A 24,847-nucleotide genomic window follows, 5' to 3' on the forward strand; every position below is an offset into this window, starting at 1 on the left:
ATTACCATTGAACTCAGTATAAGCCCTGTAAGACATAAAATTGAATGAGTTTTTAACCTTTAAAAAAGATCTCTATTCCATTTTAGATATATTGTTCCTTACAGAAAGACTCATTGTTTTTGCTACCAACACTGAGATGTTGGCGCATGTGTCTCTAATCTGTATGTATCTGATTATTACTAGTCATAATCAGTTGCACTCAGATCCTTGGCACCTGTGTATGTCTAAAAAGTCATCAGGTAGAATTTAATGATAATGCTTATCTCCTCTACTAATTAACATGACATAACTTTCTATGATTCCTCCTCAAGTATAATTCATTTTTTAAAATTTGTCGATTGTGTGTGTGAGTGTGTGTGTGTGTGGGTGTGTGTGTGTGTGTGTGTGTGTGTGTGTGTGTCTGTACCACACGGAACATCCCAAACCGTCTTATTCATCTATACACCCACTTTCCAGATGGCTCCCTCCCATAGCCCCCCCCCCACTAGAGCCCTTATACTCTGTCATCCCTGCTACTGTCTGCTGTGTTGTTGGCACCCCCAGCTGTTCCCTGCTACTTGTCCATCTGGTGAATCTAGTCAGCCTATCTAGAGGTCTTTGTTTTAGGAAGGTCGGCTGTTCCTCATCTAGCAGCAATCAGTTGTTAATGTTCCGTTAGATAAGATTGGGTTCTGCTGTTCATTTTCCCAGTTCTATGCTGGGTTACTATCTGGGAATCCCTTGGGCCACCCTGGGCAACAACTCAAAAGAAGGTGTCTCCTATGTGGCATTGTTGCTTGTTTTGTAGCCTTTAGCTATGCATATGGACTCTTAAAAAATTACATTGGCCCCTTTAATCTTTGGTTATACTTTCCTTTTGGGTGTTTAAGGCCATACAGTTGGCCCAGATAAACCAATTTATTTTGATTCTGTTCCTCAGGGGTAACATGGGCTTGGGAGGAGCCCCTGGCTCCTTTCTTTTACCAGTTCCGCCTATGTGAAGATAAGTCAAAGGTCCTGCTTGACTATGGCTGGCTTTGCTTGGAAGCAAGTAGGAAATGTTCCTTTTTGTTGACCCTCCTCTTTGTAAACTGGACACTGGTTTAAGTCCATCTCATGGGATCTCCACGGCCTCCTTGATCAAGAGGACAGGTGACCCACCACAAGTACAGGACATTTTTGAGAGATGCTCATGGTCCCCTGGAACTAGTCAACTTAGGGGGGCAAGGAGCAAAACCTGTCCTTTATGTCCCTCTGACCAAATTAGTATAGGCCTCAAAGTATGTCTGTTAAACATCCAAGAAGGTTAGTTCTACCAGTCTGGTACTTTTAATTACTGTGTGCCATGTAGTTAAATCTTGGGCAAAGACCAATTGTTCTCAGATAAAACGCACCTAGACATATATTTCTTGATCTGGTGTATATGATTTGTCAGTAGGTTGTTGGACTAACATGGTTTCCTCTGGTTTTTAAAACTGGCTAGGCATTATTTATCTCTCACATTGTCTAACCCCTCCATCATGGTTTCCCCAATTAAGGTGCCCCCATTTTTCCCCTTTCTTAATAATACCCTACTCCTATAGTCCTACCTCTCTTGAGATCAATATTTCCCTTTATCCCCTAGGTCCCTTGTACACCCTTCTCTCCCCACTCCCTTAAAGTAACCCAATTTTTATTCATATCTCCCTTATCAACACGTGCTTCCTACAGTTCTTCTCTTTCAGGTTCTTCCTTTTCCTTTACCTCCCTGGTTCCTTTTCATTATCCTGGTTCCTGTAGTTATGTCTGGATACATACTCACGTATCAGGATTTGGTGCTAGGATCCACATATGAGAGAGAACATACGTTGGTTTTTTGTTGTTGTTGTTGTTTTTCTGAGTCTGTGTTACTTCACTTAGTATAACAGTTTCTAGTGCCATCCATTTACCTGCAAATTTCATGATTTCATCTTTATTTACTGCTGAGTAAAACTCCATCATATAAATGAACCATGTTACCACTCATCAGTTGAGGGACACTTAGGTTGCTCTTAGCTATGGTAAAAAGAGCAACAACAAACATGAATATACAAGTGTCTCTGCAATGGGACAAGTTCTTTGGGTATATGCCAAGGAATGGTATAACTGAGTCAAATGATAGGATCATTTGTAGTTTTTTAAGAGTCCTCCACACTGCTGTCCATAGGGGTTGAACAAGTTTGCAGCCCCACCAGCAGTGGATGAGTGTTCCCCTTTCCCCACATCCTCTCCAACATTTGGTATCATTTGTTCTCTTGATCTTAGCCAGTATGACTGGGGTAGGATGAAATCTTAAAGTGATTTTAATTTTCATTTCCCTATGTACTAGTGATGTTGAACATGTTTTAAGATGCTTCTTAGCCATCTTTACTTCTTTAAGAACTCTCTGTTCAGCTCCTTAGCCCATCTTTTAATTGGGTTACTTCCTTTCTTGATTCTGTGTTTTTTGAGTTTGTTATATATTCTGGATGTTAAACCTCTGTCAGATGTGTCACTGGTGAAGATTTTCTCCCATTCTGTGGGTTTCTCTTCACTTCCTTGGTTGCCTCCTTTGGTGAATAGAAGCTTTTTAGTTTAGTGAGGCCCCATTTGTTGATTCTTGACCTTGTTTCCTGAGCAATTGATGTCCAGTTTAGAAAATCCTTTCCTACACCTATATCTTGTAGGTTTTTGCCAATGTTTTCTTCTAATACTTTCAGAGTTTCAGGCTTTACATTGAGGTCTTTGATCCATTTGGAGTTGACTCTTGTGCAAGGTGAAAGTTAGGGGTTAAGTTTCATTCTTCTACAGATGGAGATCCAGTTTTGCCAGCACCATTTGCTGAACATGCTGTGTTTCTTCCAGTAAATGTTCTTGGCCCCTTTGTCAAATATCAGGTGGCTGAAATTGCATGTACTCATATTTGGGTCTTCAATTTTGTTCCATTGATCTATGGGTCTATTTTTGTGCCAGTACCATGTTGTTTTTATGACTATAGCTCTGTAATAAAGTTTAAAATATGGTATAATGATTTCCCCCCAGCATTGCTCTTAGTGCTCAGGGTTGCTTTGGCTATCCAAGGTCTTTTGTGCTTCCATATTAATCTTAGGATTTTTTTTTCCAATTCTGTGAAAAATGTCATGGGGATTTTGATTGGCATTGCACTGAATCTATACATTTCTTTTGGTAGGATGGTCATTTTCACAATATAAATTCTTCCAATCCATGAGCATGGGAGGTCTTTCCATCTTCTGATGTCTTCCTCAATCTCTTTTTTTAAGGATTTAAAATTTTCATTGTAGAGATCTTTATCTTTAATGTCTTTGGTCAGGTTTATTCCAAGATATTTTTTTGTAGCTATTGTGAAGGGGCATGTTTCCATGTGCTCTTTCTCTATTGCTTGTTATTGGTATATAGAAAGGCTACAGACTTTTGTAGGTTAATTTTGTAACCTGCCACTTTACTGAACGTGTTAGTAACTTCTAGGAGTTTTCTGGTGGAATTTTTGGCATCTCTTAGATATAAAATCATATCATCTGCAAAAAGGGATAGCTTGATCTCTTCTTTTACAATTATTACTCCATTAATTTCCTGCTCTTGTCTTATTTCTCTTGGAAGAGTTTCAAGCACCATGTTAAAGAGGAGTGGAGATAGTGCACAGCCTTGTCTGGTTCCTGATTTCAATGGGAATGCTTCTTCCAGTTTTTCTCCATTTAGAATGATGTTGGCTGTGGGTTTGTTATATAGGCCTTTAATTATGTTGAGGTATGTTTCTTCCAGTCCAATTCCCTCTAGGACTTTGAACATAAATGCATGTTCAATTTTGTCAAAGGCCTTCTCTGCATCTATTGAGATGACCATTGGTTCTTGTCTTTGAGCCCATTTATATGATTTCTGATGTTTATTGACTTATGTATATTTAACCATCCCTGCATCTCTGGGATAAAGCCTAGTTGATCATGCTAGATGATCTTTTTGATGTGTATCTGATGCGGTTTGCAAGTATCTGGTTGAGAATTTTTCCATGTATGTTCATTAAGGATATGGGTCTATAGTTTTCTTTTTTGATTGTATCTTTACCTGGCTTTGATATTAGATTGATGTTGTTTTCATGGAAGGAAATTGGAAATTCTTCCCCCATTTCTATCTTTTTGAAATAAATTGAGTAGTATTGGATGTAGATCTTCTTTAAATATCTGGTAGAATGCTGTAAATCCATCTGATCCTGGGCTTTTTTAGTTGGGGGGTTTTGTATTACTGTTTCAATTTCTTTTTGTGTTATACATCTGTTTATGCTGTTTCTCTTCTTAGTTTAGTTTTGGTCGTTCCCATGCCATTAGATACCAGTCCACTTCTTTTAGGTTTTCAAATTTAGTAGCATATGGTTTTTTAAAAGTATTCCCTTATAATGTTCTGGATCTTTCTGATCTCTGTTGCAATGTTTCCCCTTTCATCTCTGATTTTGTTGATTTGGAGGTGCTCTTTCTTTCTTTCTTTTGGTTAACTAGGCTAGCGGTCTGTCAATCTTGTTTATCTTTTCAAAAGAACCAGCTCTTGGATTTGTTGATTCTTTGTATTGTTTTCTTTGTTTCAATTTCATTAATTTCTGCCCTGATTTTTGTTATTTCATCTTGTCTGCTGGGTTTGGGTTTCATTTGCTGTTGCTTTTCAAGTGTTTTGAGTTGCAATGTTAAGTCATTTATTTGTGTTTTTTCTGATTTTTTAATGTAGGCACTTAGAGCTATAAATTTCCCTCTAAGGACACCTTTCAGTGTGTCCCAGAGGTTTGCTGTGTTGTATTGTCCTTTCCATTTAGTTCCAGGAATTCTTTTATTTCTTTCTTAATTTCTCTTTTGACCCATTCATGATTCAGGAGTGTGTTGTTTAATATTCGTGTGTTCATGTGGTGACTAGGGCTTCTTCCGGTGTTGATTGTAACTTTATTGCATTGTGGTCTGATAGAATGTATGGAATTATTTCAGTCTTTTTGTATTTGTTGAGGTTTGTTTTGTGCCCCAGTATATGGTCGATTTTGGAGGTGGTTCCATGGGGCACTGAATAGAAAGTATGTCCTTAGGTGCTTGGGTGGAATGCTCAATAGATATCTGTTAGGTCCATTCGATATATGGTATTGTTTAATTCAGATGTCTCTCTGTTAACTCTCTGCCCTGTTGACCTATCTAATGGAGAAAGTGGGGTACTGAAGTCCCGTGTCATTAATGAGTTGGGATTAATCTGGGACTTAATGTCCTGTAGGACTGTTTTTATGAAGTTGGGTGCACCAGAGTTTGGTGAACATATGTTCATGATTGTAATATCTTCTTGGTTTATTGTTCCTTTTATCAGAATGAAGTGGCCCTCTTTATCTTTTCTGATTAGTTTTGGTTTAAAGTCTATTTTATTAGATATTGGAATTGCAACACCTGTTTTTTTCTTAGTACCATTTGCCTGGTATATTTTTTTCCATCCTTTCACCCTAAGGTAGTGCCTGTCCTTGAAAGTGAAATGAGTTTCTTGCAGACAACAAAAAAAAATTGGTTTTATTTCTTAACCCATTCACCTAGTCTGTGTCTTTTGACTGGGGAGTTCATTCTATTGATATTTAAAGTTATTAATGAAAGATGTGTATTGAATCCTGTCATTTTGATTTCTGTCTGTATTCTTGATATAGCTGTACTTTTCCACAGTTATACCTTCATTGAATTTCTTTCCACAGCCCCTTGGGTACAGTCATTCCCTTCTTCAGCTCCTTGTATTGCTTCCAGAGCTCTCTGAAGGGCTGGTTTCATGGACATGAATTCATTCAGCCTATTTATGTCGTTCAAGGTTTTTCTTTCCCCTTCTACTATAATAGACATTTTGGCTGTGTATAGTAATCTGGGTTGGCATCTGTGGTCATTTAAAACTGGGAATACATGGTTTAGCTTTATCTTTAATACTTTGGCAGGCTCTTTTGGCCTTCATAGTTTGCATTGAGAAGTCATCTGTATTTCTGATGGGTTTTCCTTGTTTTTTTCTTGTGGCTTTCAGTATTGTCTCTTTGTTCTGTACATTTAGTGTTTTTACTGGAATATGCCGTGGAGAGTTTCTTTTCTGGTCCTGTCTGTTTCGTGTTCTATATGCTTCTTATATTTGTTTGGACATGTCTTTCTTTAATTTTGTGAAATTGTCTTCTACGATTCTGTTAAAGATCTGGTCCATACCACTATCTTGCAATTCTTCTCATTCCTTTATGCTTATGATTCATAAGTTTGGCATTTATAAGTTTGATTCTTTTTATGGTGTCACACAATCCCTGCATATTCCGTTCTTGAGATTTCTTAAATTTTTATAATCTTTGCTTGAGTAGTCTTGTTCGTCAACTTTATCTTCCAGTCTTGATATTCTGTTTTCTACTTCATTCATCGTATTGGATTCATTCATCCTGTCATTTCTAATTGTCTTACTGAATGTTTCACTTCCTTCTTCATTTCAGCCTGAGTAGTCTTCAGTATTTCTTGCTCTTTTCTGAATTCATTCAGAAGTTTATCCCTATATTCCTTCAGTTCTTTGATTTCTTTGTTTGTGTGTTCTTTAAATTCACTGAATTCTTTTATCATATTCATCATTGTTCTTTTGAGTTCCATGTCCTGCATTGTCTCTAAGGGGTTCTCATTGTGTTCCTCTAGAGGATTACTGGTATTTGGTGGGGATATGTTATTTTGGTTTTTCATGTTATTATTTTTTCTCTGTGATTTTGACATGTGAACTTCTTTTGTAGTTTCTGATTCTTGTGTGAGACTCAGCTTTCAAGTTTAGGACTGCTTCTTTTTGTAAACTTTATGTGCCTTTGTGGTTTACTTTGGGGGCATGAAAAGCTGGTTTGTCTAAGCTTTTGGTTCTCTCTTTCGATTTTATATTGGAGTGGCCAAGTTGCTTTTGTCTTCAGAGGTTCTCACAGAGGCCCAAGTCAGATGAGGTCAGATGCTCTCAGGCTTTCTCCTAAGGTGTGGATCCCTCCAGGAAAGATGTTGTCCTCAGAAATTTTGGGGTTGGACTGGCCTGGGAGTAGGGGCCAGGAAAAATGCTGGTCTCAGGCAGCTGGTGGCTGTGCCACCCAGGAATGCAAAGGAAGGTGGGGACAGGAAGAGGACCCAAGGGCTCCTGGGGACTGCAGGGAGGAACTGGGTTAGTCTGGATGGAAAGGATCAGGAAGCAGTGGTGGCTCCAAGCAGAGAGGTCAGCCCTGGTGTCTGGGGTACCAAGATAAGAAATGGGCCAGTACCCAGGCTAGGCAGAGAGATGGAGGCAGGGGTGCTGGAAGGGTGAATGAGGCTGGGGGAGTCAAGGCACGGTGGACTTACCCAGGAGAGAGGTTTGTGGGTTGTGCAGCCCAGGGAAGCAGACGGAGGTGAGGGTGGCACCAAGTCCAGAGGGCTCCTGGTGAGCAGGAGAGAGGCTGGCAGGTTGTGCAGTCCAGGGAAGGTGTTGTCATTTTTTAAATGTCCAAATGACAAAGAGGTGAGATTCCCCAAGTATGAGTTGTTAGTTCACAGATTTTTCTCCTCCTTAGTCATTTCTGGAGGTCTCAAAGGTACAATTTACTGGGCTCATAAAACAGTCTGCCTCTTAAAACTAATGTGTGGCACCCCCCTTTCCTTTCCTGTACCATCTCTCAGTGGCAGGACACAGAAGCCTCCATGATGCCCACGGAGGAACTTTCTGTTACTGTAATCCCTCATGAGATCACGAAGTCCCTGCTCACACTCAGGACATTTTGTTTTGCTGTTCTGAAACTCCTCATGCTTGTTGTTCCAGAAACATTTCAACACTTTTTATGAAGGTTCAATTCCAAGCCAGTAAACTGTAGTCTGTCTTTTTATCCCTCTGTATGCCACATAATCAGATCATTAAAGAAATAAACGACCTCTTGAGTGAAGGCTGAGATCCCTGTTCTGTCTGGTCAAGGGCTTTGCACTTTTTTAACCCTAATAATGCTCAAGCATTTTAATCAGAAATTCAACAAACCAAGGGACATGTTCTAAACAGAAGTAGTATGCTACAGTTTCTATCTAGAATGTCCCCCAAAGGTCCAGTGTTAAATTCTTGATCACCATCCTGTTGCACTGTTGGGAGACAGTGAAACCTTTAAGAGCTTGAGCCTGGGGAGAAGACTTAGGCCATTGTGAGTTGTGCCCTTGAAAGGGATTGTGGAACTTTGGCCCTATCCTCTTTCTCTCTCTTCTTCCTGTCTTGTGATGGAAGTGTCGTGTGTTACCACCCTGATGTGCTGCCTCATCCAGGCTCCAAAACAAGAGGACTAACTAGAGATAGAAGTCTCCTAACAAACCATTTCTTTTTATAAGTTGATTCATCTCAAGTATTTGTGGAAAGTGGCTAACACACTGTCTAAATTTAAGGTATATAAGCAACTTCCTCAAAATAACCTCTCTTAAGATCATCACTGATCTTGAAATCAAATAGTTTTATGAGTAAGAAATTGCTCTCAGTTTTCTGACTCCTAACATATTATTTCTCCCAGAAATGTGAATACCTGGGCTTTCTGACTAAAAAGGTTTTGCTAATCATGTTATTGACCAATATATTAATATATTAAATACTGATTTTGAATCTGTTATATGGATTTCTTTTGAGCTATGATCTTTTGCTTTTATTTTATATTTTGTCCATAGTGATTGTTAACACTATTAAAATCAATTCATGTAGTTATGTGATCCATCAATTAGGAAAGTTACTTTCTGGGTTTTTTTGCTCTGTTGCATATGCCCAAATGTCTAAGCATAAGAGTTGGGCATTCCAGAAAGCCATTGAAATACATCATGCCTCTCTCTTCTCTAACCTTTTCTAGATTCCTTCCTTTCACCACATCTATTACACTTATTTATTTCCTTGAATTATATATAATATATAATTTAACATATTGTATTTAATATATAACATACAGCATATAAGGGGTAACATGTATGTCTTTTGCAGAGATCATTTAGGAATGATATTTCCTTTTCTTTCAAAGATCAAAGAAAATGCTCTTGGTGAACTGTTTTATACATGGCACATCATTTACAATCATTAGTCTCTTTCTAATCCCCATTCCATGCTCTTACTGTACATTCCAGTGTATACATAAGCCTGAGATCCTCATGTCTCTGCCTCCCAAGTGCTGGGATGGGGCTTGTGCCACAAAACTCAGCTTACAAATTATTTGTTGTTCTTGCTGCTTTCATTTTTGGTTTTTGAGACAAGATCTCACTGTGTAGCCTGGTCTGCCTGGAACTCAGTATGTAAAACAGACTGGCCTTGAACTCACAGAGATCTGCCTGGCTCTGCCTCCAGAGTGCTGTGATTAATGGCATGTGCCTTCATGCTTAGCCTACAATGATTGTTAAGAGAGAGAAACTGTTTTTGCCTTGCCACAGAGCACAGTGTCTGAGCACCTTGAGAAGTGCTATTCCAGAGACCAGATCTACATCTATGTGGGAGACATGCTCATTGCTCTCAACCCTTTCCAGAGCCTGGGTCTTTATTCCACAAAGGTATGTGATGAGACTTGCATTCCTACTTTGAAAAAATAATAATAGGAGTCAAATTCTTAGTTTAAATGGATAGCAGTGAAATTTTATCCAGCACTTGGAGAAATTGTTATATTTTTATCATTCAAACATAGACATAAGAAAATTTTATGAAATCAGTCTACATGCAATTTGTGATCTTTTTTCAAAAATATGTGTGAGACTGTTAATTGCACGCAGTTGCTAGTAACAGACCCATGCTATGTAGCACTTCTCTAAATGGTGTCTAAAAATGAGCACATTTAAAGTCTGCCTCTGAACCGGGTACTAGAGAGTCCAAAATATAGCTACATTGTTTATGTATAGAATATATACTAAAGGCTGTAAAACTTGTCATTATAAATTTTTAAATTCCTTTCCACATATTAATTGGTTCATTAATATCACAAAATGTATGCTTTATGAATACAAGTGCATAATTATCCATTACTCAGCCCTTAATAATTTAAATGTAGACTTAAATTTGACTGTTTTTCATTTTTAATTAGATCCATTGTCCTCTAGCTATCTGTGAACTCTAGAACATTATTTAATGGTATGTGTAATAGTTTGATTTGAATGTCAACCTAAACAGGCTAATGATACATTCACCAGCATTGACCTAGATTACAAAAGAGGTTGGGCTTCAGTAAAATTCTCCTATCAACTTTATATAAATCAAGACAATACAGATTAAATCAAGTGATAGTGATGACATATCAGACATTATTTTATCCAAGGAGTGGTCAATAGAATGATGTCTGATCATCTTATTAATAAAGTATTTTTCATTTAATAATAGCATCTTGAAGCTTTAAGCTCTACTTCAGAAATAGTGTGTGGAATCTTTAACTACCACTTCTCTATCGTTCCATGTTATGTCCTATACATGGGTTGCTTCATGCATACATATCACATACATGCATACATACTATGTGTGAACAATGTTTTGCTGGTATGGATTTTATTTATCTTTTGTTTTCAAAACTAGAACCGTATTATAAATAGTATACAGATTAGATAAAAATAGAAACAAAACTAAAAAGCACTACAAAATCTATTTATTTTAACTTCAGCTTTCTAAGTTGTATATTGGAGCAAAGAGAACGGCCAACCCCCCTCACATTTTTGCAATGGCTGACTTAGGATACCAATCTATGATCACTTATAACTCAGACCAGGTAAGGCAGACCTCCTGCACCCATCCCTCACATCCCAGCTGTGATTGAGTTTCCTGAGGATGTTCACTGTTTCCTTTGCCTCCTGCAGTGCATCGTTATTTCTGGAGAAAGTGGTGCTGGGAAGACAGAGAGTGCTCATCTTTTAGTTCAGCAGCTCACGGTACTTGGGAAGGTAGACATTTTTTCCTGTTCTAACACATGTATTTGTTGTATTTGAAATAGTTGATTATTTTAGTATTCACTAATTCCTACACTTAAAATGCATAGAAACCATAAAACACAATTGTTATCATTTGAGTTTAAAATATACCAAGCAATATTTTGAAAGCGTATACTCTGTTTTGAAAATCTTCTTACTTTTCCTACTCTTGTGCAACAAGCCCTTACAAGTTTTTTCTCTCTCTCTCTAACCTCAGTGCACTTGCTAAATGCTTGACTAACAATGATCAATTACAGGTGAAAGCTGGAAATTACTGTGTATAAAGCATCAAAAGAAGAAAGAAAAGGAAACGACTTAATTGTATAGTTCTAAATCTTATAAAATCAGTGGAGGATTAAAAATGTAAAAGCTAAATAAATAGATTACCATGCTTATGAATTTTGACTCACAGTTATTAAAATTTTAATCCTCCACAAACTGATTTGCAGAGTCAGTGCAACTACGATAAAAATCTCAGAAGTTTTTAGTGAAGATTGGCATGCTGAGTCAAAAAAGGTTGGTACAAAAAGAAGACAATTACAATAGGCAAGTGATATTGAAAAAGAACAAAGTTGAGTATTCTATATTATTTCCAAAGTTGCTGTGAAGTTGCAGTGACCAAGAAATTTGTCATCAAGGAAGAGTTACAAACAGACTCATGGGACACATTATAGTCTATACATATTTATTTTTGTCAAAGATGGTTGTTCAATTAACGAAGAATTAATTTTCAACAAATAGTTGGAGATTCATGTATGCTCATGCACACAAGTAAACTTCAGTCTAGACCTCACAGAATACAGAAAACTAACTCAGAAGTACGAATGCAAAGCCACAAACCATAAACTTTCAGGAAGAAAAGGCAGGGAAATTTTTATAATCTTAAATAGTGAAAGAATTTGTAGATATTATACAAAATATACAATTCACAGAAAGAATTATTGGATTTTACCAAAACTAAGAATTTCTCTTCTCTGATGGTACTGTTAAATATTAAAATAAATACTAACATAAACCAATCCTCTGACAACATGGTTACAATCAAATAACTAATAAAGATGTATCTATTTTTATATAGAATTATAAAAGAACTTAAGCCCAATATTAAGAAACTAAATGACAAAAAATGGACAAGAAAAACTGAGCTGTCACCTCTACTTTTATATGGCAAATAAAAGTGATTCAACATCAGTAGTTATCTGGAAAATGTTAAGAATTAGATTAAAAACCTTCAAACACCTATTAAACTGGCTAAAAAAGTATTTTAAGAATCTGACAAAATGAAGTGTTTACATAGCTCTGGAACAGCTGGAACTCATATATTACTAATGAGAGGGGAAAACGGTCATCAATAATAATAGTACTAGAGTCAATGCAATCACTTTGGAAAACAGTTTGGATATTTCTTATAAAGTCAAATTACATTTGCCATGCAACCCAGCAATTCTCTTCTTATTATTTGAGGAAATGAAAACCCATGTTCATATAAAAACATATGCAAAGATTTATAGTGACTTTATTAATACGCTCCAGAATAGACAAACTATAGAGGTAGGATCCTGCCTCACAGGTTGAATGATTGCTTATCATACTCAAAGTCCTGGTTTCCATTTCCAACATCATAAACCAAAAAACATCTTGTCTGACTCATAGCTAACAACCCATATAGTACAGTAGAATATTATTTAGTAATAAAAACAGCAAACATAGGCTAATAGCTTTTTTTTAAGGAAAAATTATTGTTTGCAACTTACTCTTCTTAAAATTAAAGTCACATTAAAATTTTTGCCAGGACTGATTGGAGAAGTCTTAAGCTACAAGCATCATTGGTGTAGGAGCAGACCTTAATCTCTGTAGGAGACTAAAGTCACACAGTGAAAAACAGCTGCTCAAGGGAGTCTAATTTATTTTCAGAATTATGAGTCAAAAGAATTGCACGTTTCTGTTAAAATTCAATGAACTTCCTTCAATATATCCTACCACTTCTGTTGGTAAGGAATAAAAATATATTCCTTACGTTAATATGACCTTTACCCTCCAGAACTGTGGCCCCTCGGGATGGATAAGGCAATAGAGAACAGGAGTGTGGTGCTACGCAAGGCTCTCACACCAGTCCCTTGGACACCTGTCCTGTGTCCAGGCCCATTAGCCCTCTCTACAATAAATACCATTTTAAAAGGCTTGAAGCACGCTGAATCAAGATATGTAAATATAGAATGTGAGAAGAGGAGTGAGGCATGGCATTCTACTGAGGCATGGAAGAGCTGAGCATGGAAACTAATTTTCGCCAGCGCCATCTGCAAGGCCTTCCCCAGTCTGTCTTGATTTGCCGGCTGATAGAGGTTTTCAATAATGGAGATGCTGCATGGGAATGTTGGCTTGTAGATGTCAGCAAACTTTTATCTAATCTGTATCTTGTACTAGGTCTTAAAATGTGATTCAATGGTGTGTGTGTGTGTGTGTGTGTGTGTGTGTGTGTGTGTGTGTACACCAGGAGTCAATTCTACCCTTATCAGGTCCTGTCTTGATTTTTACTTATGTCCCTGATAAAGATTTAACAGATGTACAATGGGATGTTTAATGGATAGAATTTTCCATTGGAATGTATCGTTTTCTCCTCACTTAGCTATTTAATAAGCAGGTCCACGGAGACATTATCTTGCCTTACCATCGGTAGAAGGCAATGCGAACCAAGTGTGAGAGAGCCCGTTTAGCGGATGTCCACTACTCCCTTCTCTCTCCCCTCATTGCCTCTTTCAGAGGACAGGCAGGCCCCCACACCTTCCATGAGATAGCCCCCTGGTCTACTCAGAGCCTAGCATAGCCTGTGTTCTGAATAGCTCCTGCTCTACTCTCTCGTCTTGGGATCTATGCCCTTAATGCAGTTTGTCTCCGTGAGGTTTTGGGTTTATCACTGACAATAATCCCCGTGAGCTCATTTCCACCAAGATGCAAGTGACCCATAGCCTAGTCTCTAAGGGGACAGGGTGTGGACATGCTTTTCCAAGAGATGGGGTCGGGTGAATTAGAGGGGCATAGCCAGGGAGGCTGCGAGCCTTGCCTGGGGCTCCACGCTTCCCGCCGACACTGCTCAACTCCTCTGAGTGCTTCCCATTTCCTTCCCTCTACTTCAGAATTCACAAGATACCTTCATTCTCTTACTTTCAGGCTTAGCAGCATCTACAGAAGCAAGAAAAGTGGCTCTGGCTTTGGAGAAGATTTAGATGTAATCCCAGATTATTTTATTGAAAGTAGGGATAACGTGAGAGGTGTATCTCAGTATGTGTAGACTGCTTATGGGTTCTGTTTCCAAGTCAGGCCCTGCACAGATCTATGTTCTAAGAAAGTGAGGGAATGCTCGCAGGGGAGAGGGATGTAGACGTCACTCCAATATCTGGCAGTACATAAAAAAATTGCCCTCCTGTGTTTCTGTTTACATATGAAGCACTTATCAAATAAGAGACATTTATTGGAGACAAACTTCACTTTGATATTGTTTTTTATATCTCCACGCCCAGGCTAATAACAGAACACTACAAGAGAAGATTTTACAAGTGAACAACTTGGTCGAAGCCTTTGGCAATGCCTGCACTAACATAAATGACAACTCCAGCCGATTTGGAAAATACTTAGAAATGAAATTTACCTCTTCTGGAGTTGTGGTGGGAGCACAGATTTCTGAATACCTTCTAGAAAAATCCCGTGTCATTCACCAAGCCATGTAAGTTCATGTCTGATATACTTGAGCTCCTGGGACATAGAAGCAAGAACAATGCTTAATTAAATATTTAATTAAAAGGCCTTTCTTATTCAACAGTTTGCTGATAACCTACTGTGTGCAAAGCACTTACTACTAGAAATAAAGAGGTCCCTCTGCACTGTCCTATTCTCACATGTATAGCATCCAGTAGAAGAATTAAAAATAACCTAAAAATTATACTACCAAAGAGAAAATCAAAGCTGAGTAAAAGGGTGCACACAGGAAAAACATATTTCTCCAGGCAAAATCAATGTGAAATTTAATTAGGAATAATCAACTCAGTTTCTCTTTTAAATGAAAATGTTTCTCTTTTGCTAATATACTTGGACATTTGTATTAGTTCTCTTCTTCCAGTATTTATCCACAAGAGACCAAATAAAAGATTCAGGAATGGTCTGTTGTATGACTATTTTTCTTGCTAATTGATTTAATGCAATACTATTCATACTGGGTTTCTACTTAAGTGTATGAATGTTTTGCCCACATGTATATAACTGCACCACATGTGTGCAGTGTCCTTGGAGGCCAGAAAAAGGCATTGGATCCCTTGGAACTGGAGTTACAGAGGATTGTAAGCATCCATGTGGGTGCTAGGAACTAAACCCAGGTCCTCCACAAAAATAGCAAGTGCTTTTAACCACTCCAGGCCCCATTCATGTTCTTTTAAGTTTCTTTTGGCAGTTTGCAGATAAGCAATAAAGTTTCTTTCCTGTCTAACAACTTTTAAAACATTTTTGTTATCTTTTGATGAAATTATAGTTATACATTAGATTTGTACCCTAATGGCTATATTATTTTTTAAGAGAGTGACAATTTAGACTCTTTCGTGTTCATTTCATGCGAAACATTCTACTTCATTTTAGTAACATGTTAGCTAAATTCACAGGAACAAAGCTCTTGTTATGTATTAGTGTGTGTGTGTGTGTGTGTGTGTGTGTGTGTGTGTGTGTGTGTGTGTGTGTATGGTGCTGAGGATCAAATTAAAGGCCTTGGGCATGCTAGTCACCTGCTGTACCATGGAGCTACAACCTAAGCCTCATAAATATAATTTGAATTGTGGCTCCAGAATGGATTAGTCTCCCCAGGGTATGACATTTAAAAACCTTCAGAAGATCTTGATTCTGTAACTTGCTGTGAATGTAATTTGAATCAGTTTAGTTAACCTCTCTGCACTTCACGTTTTCATCTTTAAAGTGGAAAAGGCACTAGTACCTACCTGTGAGGTAAGGAAATATCTGTAGTGTAGAATTCAGCATAGTGAACTTCCATAGTAAGAAGGCCATCCCGCAGCCAAAGACAACTACAAACACAGCCCAGCACAGAACTGTAAGCTCACTTAAGGTGTTAAGAGGTATTGTCTTGTTTCTTTTTCCAACCTGCTTATGTGGTTCCCAAACACAAACTTTGTAGATGACATTGTATCATCACAATATCAAAAGGTTGGACATGCTTGAAAGCAATATAGTAGTAACTGTGATAATAACTGTGAACATTAGGAACAGCTAGTGTCTTGAAGATAAATATCAGATACCATTATTGGCATGTGCCCAGAATCTAGAACCATGTAGAAACACCATGCCTTTGTCATCCATACCTAGGGGAACCTCAAGGTCATATGCAGATGTGGATACAAATGTGTCTCAAAATTCTTCATTCTGCTCTCATAATGTTTTTGCCCTCAGTTGGGAACAGAACTAGGAAGAGTAAGATGTTGATATTTAGATGGGGTGATGATCATGTTATACAAGAATGTCAAGGTACATTGTTCCCAGCATGCTCCATGGAGTTATGGGCCAGAACATCACATGGAATACCATGATTAGGCTTCTGGAGTTACACACTGAGGTCCTGAGTCTGTAGTGAGAAATACTTTCTTAATGATCGTTCAAGAACTGCAGGGTGTGTTCGAAAACTAGGACAAGAATAGCATTTAAGACAGACTGTGTATTAAATAAGCTTTTTTTCTCAAATAACCTAAGAAACTATTTTAATTATTCATAAGGAAAAGCACTTCAAGTTCAAATTCACCATCAGCTTGAACTATAACCAAGGTCATTTTGGCCTTTTAAAAACTTTGCAATTCCATACATGTGTGTAATGTTATTTGATCAAAGATTCCTTCCCACTATCCTCTCTCTTATTCCCTTTCCCCTCTCACCAAATCTTTTCTTCCCAAGTCTTCTTACTACTTTCATGCAATATGTGTAAGGAAGAAGGGGGGGATTATTTGCTTGAGTGGGGGCAATATTCGAGTAGCTACACAACTCCAGAGTATGACTCCTTCAGTCCCTGCAATCTTTAATTCTTTACAGCTCCTTTGCAATGGGTGAGGCCTTATAAGCCCCTCCCCGATCCATGGTGAACTGGCGGGGGGCCCAGTCTTATGCATGTCTTCTATAGGAAATCACTGCTGCCCTGAGTTATTGGGTGCAACTGCCATGTCCTGTCCAGAGGACAGTGTTACACAGTGCTCCTTCCAGCTTCTCCAGCTCTTTTTTCTGTCCCTTCTTCCACCATGGTCCTTGAGCCTTGGAAGGGTGATATAAATGTCCTGTTTAGGGCCAATCACTTGTTCCCAGCACATTAAACAGTTACCAGTCTCTGCATTGACCGCTGCTCACTGCAAACAGAAGATTCTCTGATCAAAGCTGAGAGCAGTTTATGAGTATAGACCTGTTTAGAGGGAAGTTTGACAGCATGTCCATTTAGCAAAACAATAGTAGTAAATCCCCTCTCCCTCAGGACCCATGGCCTCCTCATTCATGGACTATGGATATATATAATTAAATTCTGCTATAAAGGAAAGTGAAACTTAAAAAAGAAAAGTGAAATTATGAAACTTGCAGTAAGGTAATGGAAATGGAAAATATACTGAGTGAGGTAACCCAGACCCAGAAAGACAGACATTGGGTGTTCTCACTCATTTGTAAATCCTAGCTTAGATTTTTTTTTAATTTGTGTGTTTAACTTGGAATACCTGTAGAGGCAGGAAGCCAGGAGAGTTTAACAGGCATATTAAGGAAGAACATAGAAATATGAAAGTAGAAGAGGGAATCCCTGGGGATAGAAAAGTTCAAGTAGGGTTGGGGTACAGGGATGGGGGAGACAAGGAGAGGGAAGGGTTAACCAAAGTGAAGGGTGTATGAAAAAGCCTTATGGAAACCTGCTAAGATGTAAGCCAATTTAAATATATAAGTTTATAAAAGATGTCTGAAGGTAGACATTTTCATGGCTCAATAATGCTGTTCCTAGAAGGTGTGGGTCATTAAAACTCTCAGTGCCCACTGTGGGATGCCCCCTTAGGAGCTGTTGGTCAAGGAAGCCCCAGAGGCCTCCCAAATAACACAGGTTCTTGATAATCCTCTTGGATGCCCACCAGAATCAATGATAAGACCCTGTTTTTGAAGGTGCCACATATTTTGGTTGTAAAACACAGAGAAACAAATTAGAACTGACTGGAAGCTTCCTCCTGCTGCCCAGCTTCATAGTGACAGAGGTGCTATCATGCTTCTGAGGGGAGATGCAAGTTATCAGTGGACTTACTCATCTGCGAACCCGATGAACTACGATACCAACCTAGCAGAGAAGATGTGCCCACTGGTGCAATAGTGGCTTGACTGTTATGGAGTGTATTAGTTCCTTTTGTATTACTGTGACAAAACACTATGACCAAGGCAACTTATAGAAGGAAGAGTTTATTTGGCTTATAGTCCTAGAGGGATAAGAATTCACTGTAGTTGGGAGACATGGTGGCAGAGATGGCCAAAGCAAAAAGCTGAATGCTTACATCTTTAAGCAAGCACAGGAGGACAAACTGGAAGTGGGTAAGGCTATGAACTCTCAAAGCCCACTGTCCTAGTTTGCTTCTTTATTGCTGAGATAAAACATTGACCAAAAACCAGCTTGGGGGAAAGTCTGTACTTCATCTCACTCTTTCAAAGTGATAGTCCGTCGCTAAGCCAAGGAACTCAGGGACCTGGAGGCAGGAGCTGAAGCACAGACCTCAGAAGAGCACTGTTTACTGGCTTGCTCCCCTGGCCTGTGCTCAGCCTGCTTTTTTGTAGGTGGCCAGTGGTGGCACCACCCACAATGGACTGGGCCCTCTCACATTAATTAACAAGGAAGAAAATGTCTCACAGGCATGCCAGCAGGCCAACCTAATAGAGGAAATCCCCAAATTGAGGTTCCCTCTTCCCAGGTGTGTCAAGTTGAAAACCAGAGCTATCCAGCACACCTGCCCCCATGACCAGCTTCTTCCAGCTAGGCCACACCCCCAAAACCTCCACAAACAGCCCCACCAACTACAGCCAATTGTTCAAATACCTGAAGTCTATGGAGGACATTTCTTATTCAAACCACCACACAGGGTAACCAATTGCTTCCTGTATAAGTACCCATCACTAACTGATTGCACCACCAGAGTCATCCAAATATATTCTGATTGGATTTTAGGCCCACTTCACAGGAGGAACTCATACCTGGCACCCAAACCCCAACCTAATTAAAACCTATATAGTTTTTTATTTTACTTAATTTTGATTGCATTTTATATTCTACAAAAGCTTTTGTGACCTTTAAAACTGAGAGGCAGAATTATTCCTAGGTTCATTTTTCTCTTTCGTGTGTGTGGTATATGAATATGAGTGTGCAGGTTCACACTCTGTACAGAAGCCAGTGGAGGGTGCTGGGTGTTTCTCTATCACTCTCTGCCTTGTTCTCTTGAAAAAAGATCTCTCACTGAACTGGAAGGACACATTTGGGTTAGGTTGACTGGTCAGTGAGATCTCAAGATACACCCATTTCTGTCCCCCTATATTGGGATTATGGGCACATGCATCCATACCTGGCCAGCCTCTTATGTGGGTTCTAGGAGTTTCAACTTGGGTCCTCATGTTTGCATAGCAAGCACTCTTATTCACTGAGTCATCTCTTATTCACTGAGTCATAGGTACATTTTAAAATTATGAGCTTGATCTCAGCTCTGAAAAAAAGACAAAATTATGAGTTTGAATAGACTCTATCAATGACAATTATGAAGAGGAAAGAACAAGTTCAAAGGATTTGACTGAAAAATTTATAAAGATAGAACAGGCATCAAAGAATCAAGAATGAATGATCAACCCAGACTAACAAGGGTGGAAACCATTTGCACCCACCGGCCTATGGAGCAGAGGGAAAGAGCACCACAGAGCCTGAAGACAGCTACAGCTAGGGGTGTATATTAACTACAGATCTGTAGCCTTACAGGAACATATCCTCTGCCAAAGGAAATGGAGTGCATAAATCCTTCCCTGCCCCTTTCCCCACAGGAGGGACTCAGGTCATGCAGTCTGCAGAGCTAAGCATTCAGGAGTCATAAGCAAGGGAGACTGCCACTCTGAGAACCAGAGAGGAACCAAGGCAGGCTCGAGCTTTTTTTTAATGAACTTACACTTTCTTTTAGGAGGACTGATTCTTTCACCTTCTTTTTCTCCTCTGCCCAGATCAGCCCACCTCAGACTCTGACCACATTCATTTTTAGACCACTTTTCTCATGATGGTACGCCAATAAATTGTAGCTTAAATCCTTTTCTAATGTAAGGTATTAAAGAAGAAAGTTTTACAAAGAGGCTGCTTGAGAGAAAATGACCATTGAAGACGGTGCTAGATAACTCTCAGAAATAAACATTATGGCTGTTTCTGCTGGTTTCCTCCTGTTGGAACTGGAGTTCAGCAAACCTTGATTGTAACTTCCTCCCTGGAAAGCTCCTTATTAGGCCCCGTTTGGACATAAAGTGGCAGGCACATTCTATGCTGTCATGGACCAGTTGGGCACTGTGCTAAGCACCTCATTCCCATTATGTTTCTTATCTGCTACGTCGCCATGCGAGTATCATTGTGTCTTTTATTCATGAAGAATATGAGACTGACAGAATCATCCACCTAATGCAGAATGTTAATATGTGACTGCAGTGGAGTCCAAACACTTGCCTCTCTGGTTAACTCCAAAGCCCTCTGCTCATCAGTTCATTCACTCATTAAAGCATTCCTTCATCCATTTGACAAATATTTATTGAATGTCCACTTTGTACTGAACACAGGAGACTTAAAGACAACTAAGAAGATTCTTAGGAAAAAGTACTTTCCTAAGTACCCTACGTGCCTTGGCTCAAACTCATTGACCATTCATTGGTCTCTAGTCTTGAGGAAAGTAGGAGATGAGTTCAGGTGCAAGTATGAGCAGGTAGGTTACAAGGAGAAGACAGACGAGACTGGGAGACCAGGAGGCAACAGTACTGTTGTCTGTGATGACTGTGTGGAGCCTCAGGAATGCAAAGCTCCCTCAGTAGCTCGGTAGCCTCTTCAGCAAAGATTCAGAGCTGTTACAGGTTAGTTAAGCCACAGACTGTAAAGATTTTGCCCAGTTTTGAGGGTGTTAGGGGCCTTGGTTACACAGTTAATCTCCATAGTTCAAGCCCCCATGAGATCATCCTAAGGGAGTTCCTGAACATGACAGAGAAGCACTCTGAAGAAGCACTTGGTAGAGGATTCCCCAAGAAGTGGGGTCAGGTCAGAGAACACCATTTGGTAACCTGCTGTGACCCTGCATTGTCCCACAGCACTAATGGGAACACAGGCATGGGCTCTGTGGTTCTCTGTCACCTTAAGTACAACTTTGATGTGGTTTGGGGTAGGACACGAGATGGCTGATCTTTGGAGCTAGGTTCTTTTCCTGTTGCTTTAACTCTGTTTATTCACTGAAGGTCAGTGTGTTTCCCATAGTATCTCCAGGTCTTGTGAAATTACAGTCTCAGTAAATGTAAGCTGATCGTTATAGAGAAATCCACTCATTTTATGTGTCTAAAAATATGAGTCACTTCACTAATTGTACATTGCATCATTGAAGTGTGACACACAGAGCAATCAGCATGATTCCAGAGGAACAAAGCAAACTAAATTATATGCTGCGCTAGTCCTAGAGACGTTCCATTATTGTGTGGTGCTAAAAACATGGGAACTAAACTAAACTTTAGTTTGGTTCTAACTTTTTGAAGTTTAAATTGTTCTTTGACAGTTTCACACCTGTATATAACACATTCTGGTCACACCCAGCCCCCACCCCACCTTCTCTTCTCCCCCTCCCACTGCTACCAACACTCCCTCCTCTCACCAAGTCCACAGCCCACTTTCATGACCCTTTGTTATTTTTGCTATGTACAATGTTGATACATCTCAGTCTCAAATGGCTGCAACAAGGCAGGGATGGAAACTGTGAATCTGGGTGGTTCTCAAGGAAGGATGTGTAGGGAGAGGTTTACTTAAATAGTGTAGGGCTTGCCAAGCATGCGCAGGTCCCTCCCTGAGTTTGATCCCCCACAGTTCACAATATTAGTTAGAAGGTTTGAAGTGAAGGAAGGATGTGCTGGCCCTTTTGTCTGCAATAGCCTTGAAACCTCCATGATTGATTCCTCCTGATTCCTCTCCTACCTCCATGACAATTTTTCTTCTCTTAAATTCATTCATTCAGTCCTAAAATGCAAAAGTACCAAGATTTGTCCTTGAGGCCATATGACTTTCTGTCTTTACTCTCAGTTCATAATCTCTTTTGACATCGGGGCCTCATGCAGTTGTTTGTAATCAATATCCAAAAATGTACTTCTTACCCCCTCCTGAGGTCACCTTATCCATTTCTGCTGACCCACACAGCCTGCTGCCACCTCAAATTCAGTTGCTGTCACAGCCCAGCACCTTATCCTCTCCTATCGTCTCTCTCTTTTGGAGCTAGCCTCCTGTAACTATGGAACACCCAACTTGCCTTTCAACCACTTGTGAAGATGTTTATTTTTCTCTCTATAATCACCTTTGCACTTTTCCTCTGTTTTCTTTTGCTTCTATTTTTATTTCAAGGCCTTGTTTCTTCTGACCTGACATTTGGAGGACTTGGATTTCCTAGACATTTAACTTTTCTAAGGCTTCATGATACTATGCCCTCCCAAACACAAGAGTCTCGATATACAATGCATACTAGTCAGTAACAGCATAGTTTCGCTTTTGAAGTCTTCCTTCATCAGCAAATGCTAACAAGAAAGAACATAAATCTGCTTTATCAAATTCTGCACCTCCATATTATGTTTATTCATTAACACGAAAGACCAAATAGAGTAGGTGAAATAGCTTCGGTGCAACACAGACACAAGACTTTAACCACATTCTTTTAGCCTTACGTGAACTGTGTGTTACATCCCTGAAGCAGATGCTGCTCTCAAACTAATTCTCATAATGACTTTTTGCAGGATCTTGTACCCAAACTAGAGATTGTAAAGTAAAATCACAGAGTTCCAAACTTGTCATCCTTTCCTTCATCATTAGAGAAGTAAATCTATACATATATATTTTGGCAATCATTGGTTCCAAGGCAAATTTCCATGTAGGAGAGAACACATCATTCTAAAGTTTGCGCAGGGTGGTGGCTGCCTTAATGCCAAGCACTCCAGAGGCTGAGGTAGGTGGATTATGGATTCAAAGCCAGCTTGGACTGCACAGTGAGACCTCAAAAGATCAACAGAAATATTATTTCTAAATACCTCTTTTAAGACACTAAGTGCCCTTGCAGAGTACCCAGGTTTGATTCCCAGCACCCACATGGTGCCTAACAACCATCCATAGGTCCAGTTACAGGAAGATCTGACACCTTCTTCTGACCTCCGTGGGCATTGCATGCCACGGGTGCACTTACATACGTGCAGGCAATACAGTCATATACATAAAATAAAAGTAATAAATAAAATATTTTTAAAATACAACAGCAATAATAGCAATAATACCTAAAAAGAGAAAATGTTCTCTCTTCATTAAGATTACACTGCACAATATGCAGAAGAGCTAGAAGAGATTTTTAAATCCTTTCTGATCTTTTCAGTAGAGTATATAGAGTTATACATTAAAAAGTGCGCCTTTTCCCATCCCATGTCTGTGTGAACGAGCTTTCAAAGATTCTCTTGCTCAAGCAAAAATATCAAATTAATAATTATCAGTCCTTTCCTAAAATTCTTTCATTGGCCCCTAAGTCCACTGATCCACTGTGAAGGGGGTGAAGGAGAGGAAAGGGGGATAACAAACTGTCCTGTTGTTTCTGTGCCTCAGGTAGCAACAACAGATAAAGGCCCTGAGCCAGCTCAGGCCACCACCAAGTGCACTGTGGCAGAGAATCCACAGTGGTGATGTAGCATCTTATCATCCAACTCCTGTGGGAATATCCAGAGCTTTGTAAATTTTATACTAACTGGAAGAGGGGTAAGAAGTAGGGGTAGCCAGTCTTACAGTTTGTGGCACTATTATTAACTTAACCCTAATAAGAAGTTCCCTTTCCTACCACAACCCCTGATGATAATGAATGAGCAATCAAGATTTAGGGACAATCTAAAATAGAAGCGTTGATTGTGAGAGAATAAGAATGCACAGATAGGTCCAAACCCCAGCATCTCCCAGACAGCCACTGGGACTGTCAGGAGTGAAATTAACCAGAGCCAAAGAAGGGACATGGAGAAGAAAGGACCAGGAAAACCAGAGGGGCCTCTTCTATTTCAGCAGGAGCTTGCACGTGTGATCCGTCTCAGGAGCCAAGCTGAGCAAGGAGAAGCTGTGGGGGAAGGGACAGCAGGGCATGGACCCTGAGGTCCAGCATGACTCACTATTAAGCTGTTACCCAAATTGAAGTATTTCAACACCTGAGAAGTGCTCATTATACTTAGTGCCATAGTCATGGAATTTGAGTTACAGAAAGATTCTTTCCAGGAAAAATGGAGCCCTGGAAAGATAATATTGAAAAGATGGTTGAGGATGTGGTCTGTGGTGCCAAATCAACATAGTTTGAATATAGGGTAATCATCAGATCAGTAGCTCTATGGGAGATAGGGAACGCTGAGCCACAGCGCCCTAAGTATATAAAATGGGGATACCAAGCCTGCCCCAAGGATTCCCGCGGATATTTGAGATAATTCGCACTTTTCTCCATCTGGCTTGCTGTGCATTTTATCTCCTTTTCCTGCCCATTCCCCCTGACAAATGAATTCCTAGAAGTAAACATTCTGGGCTGTTTTGCTCCAGCTATGTTCCTACTGCCTAGAACAATTCCTGGAAAGTCACTGTCAGAACGCGATGGTGATTAGCACCACCACCAAATGCTGTGAATAGTTGGAAACAA

The 24,847-nt window shown here is 39.4% G+C and overlaps 1 protein-coding gene across 1 annotated transcript in view; it reads left to right on the forward strand.

Annotated features, from left to right (window-relative positions):
- The window catches only part of Myo3a (myosin IIIA), a 256,799-nt gene that overhangs the window by 108,182 nt on the left and 123,770 nt on the right, over positions 1-24,847 (forward strand). Inside the window, exons 10-13 of the mRNA XM_008831744.1 lie at positions 9,393-9,509; positions 10,601-10,705; positions 10,794-10,877; positions 14,423-14,625. Coding sequence (XP_008829966.1) covers positions 9,393-9,509; positions 10,601-10,705; positions 10,794-10,877; positions 14,423-14,625 — 509 coding nt within the window. The remainder of the gene's footprint in view (positions 1-9,392; positions 9,510-10,600; positions 10,706-10,793; positions 10,878-14,422; positions 14,626-24,847) is intronic.

Source organism: Nannospalax galili, unplaced genomic scaffold (genome assembly GCF_000622305.1).
Source record: "Nannospalax galili isolate Female #2095 unplaced genomic scaffold, S.galili_v1.0 scaffold14, whole genome shotgun sequence".
NCBI lineage: Eukaryota > Metazoa > Chordata > Mammalia > Rodentia > Spalacidae > Nannospalax > Nannospalax galili.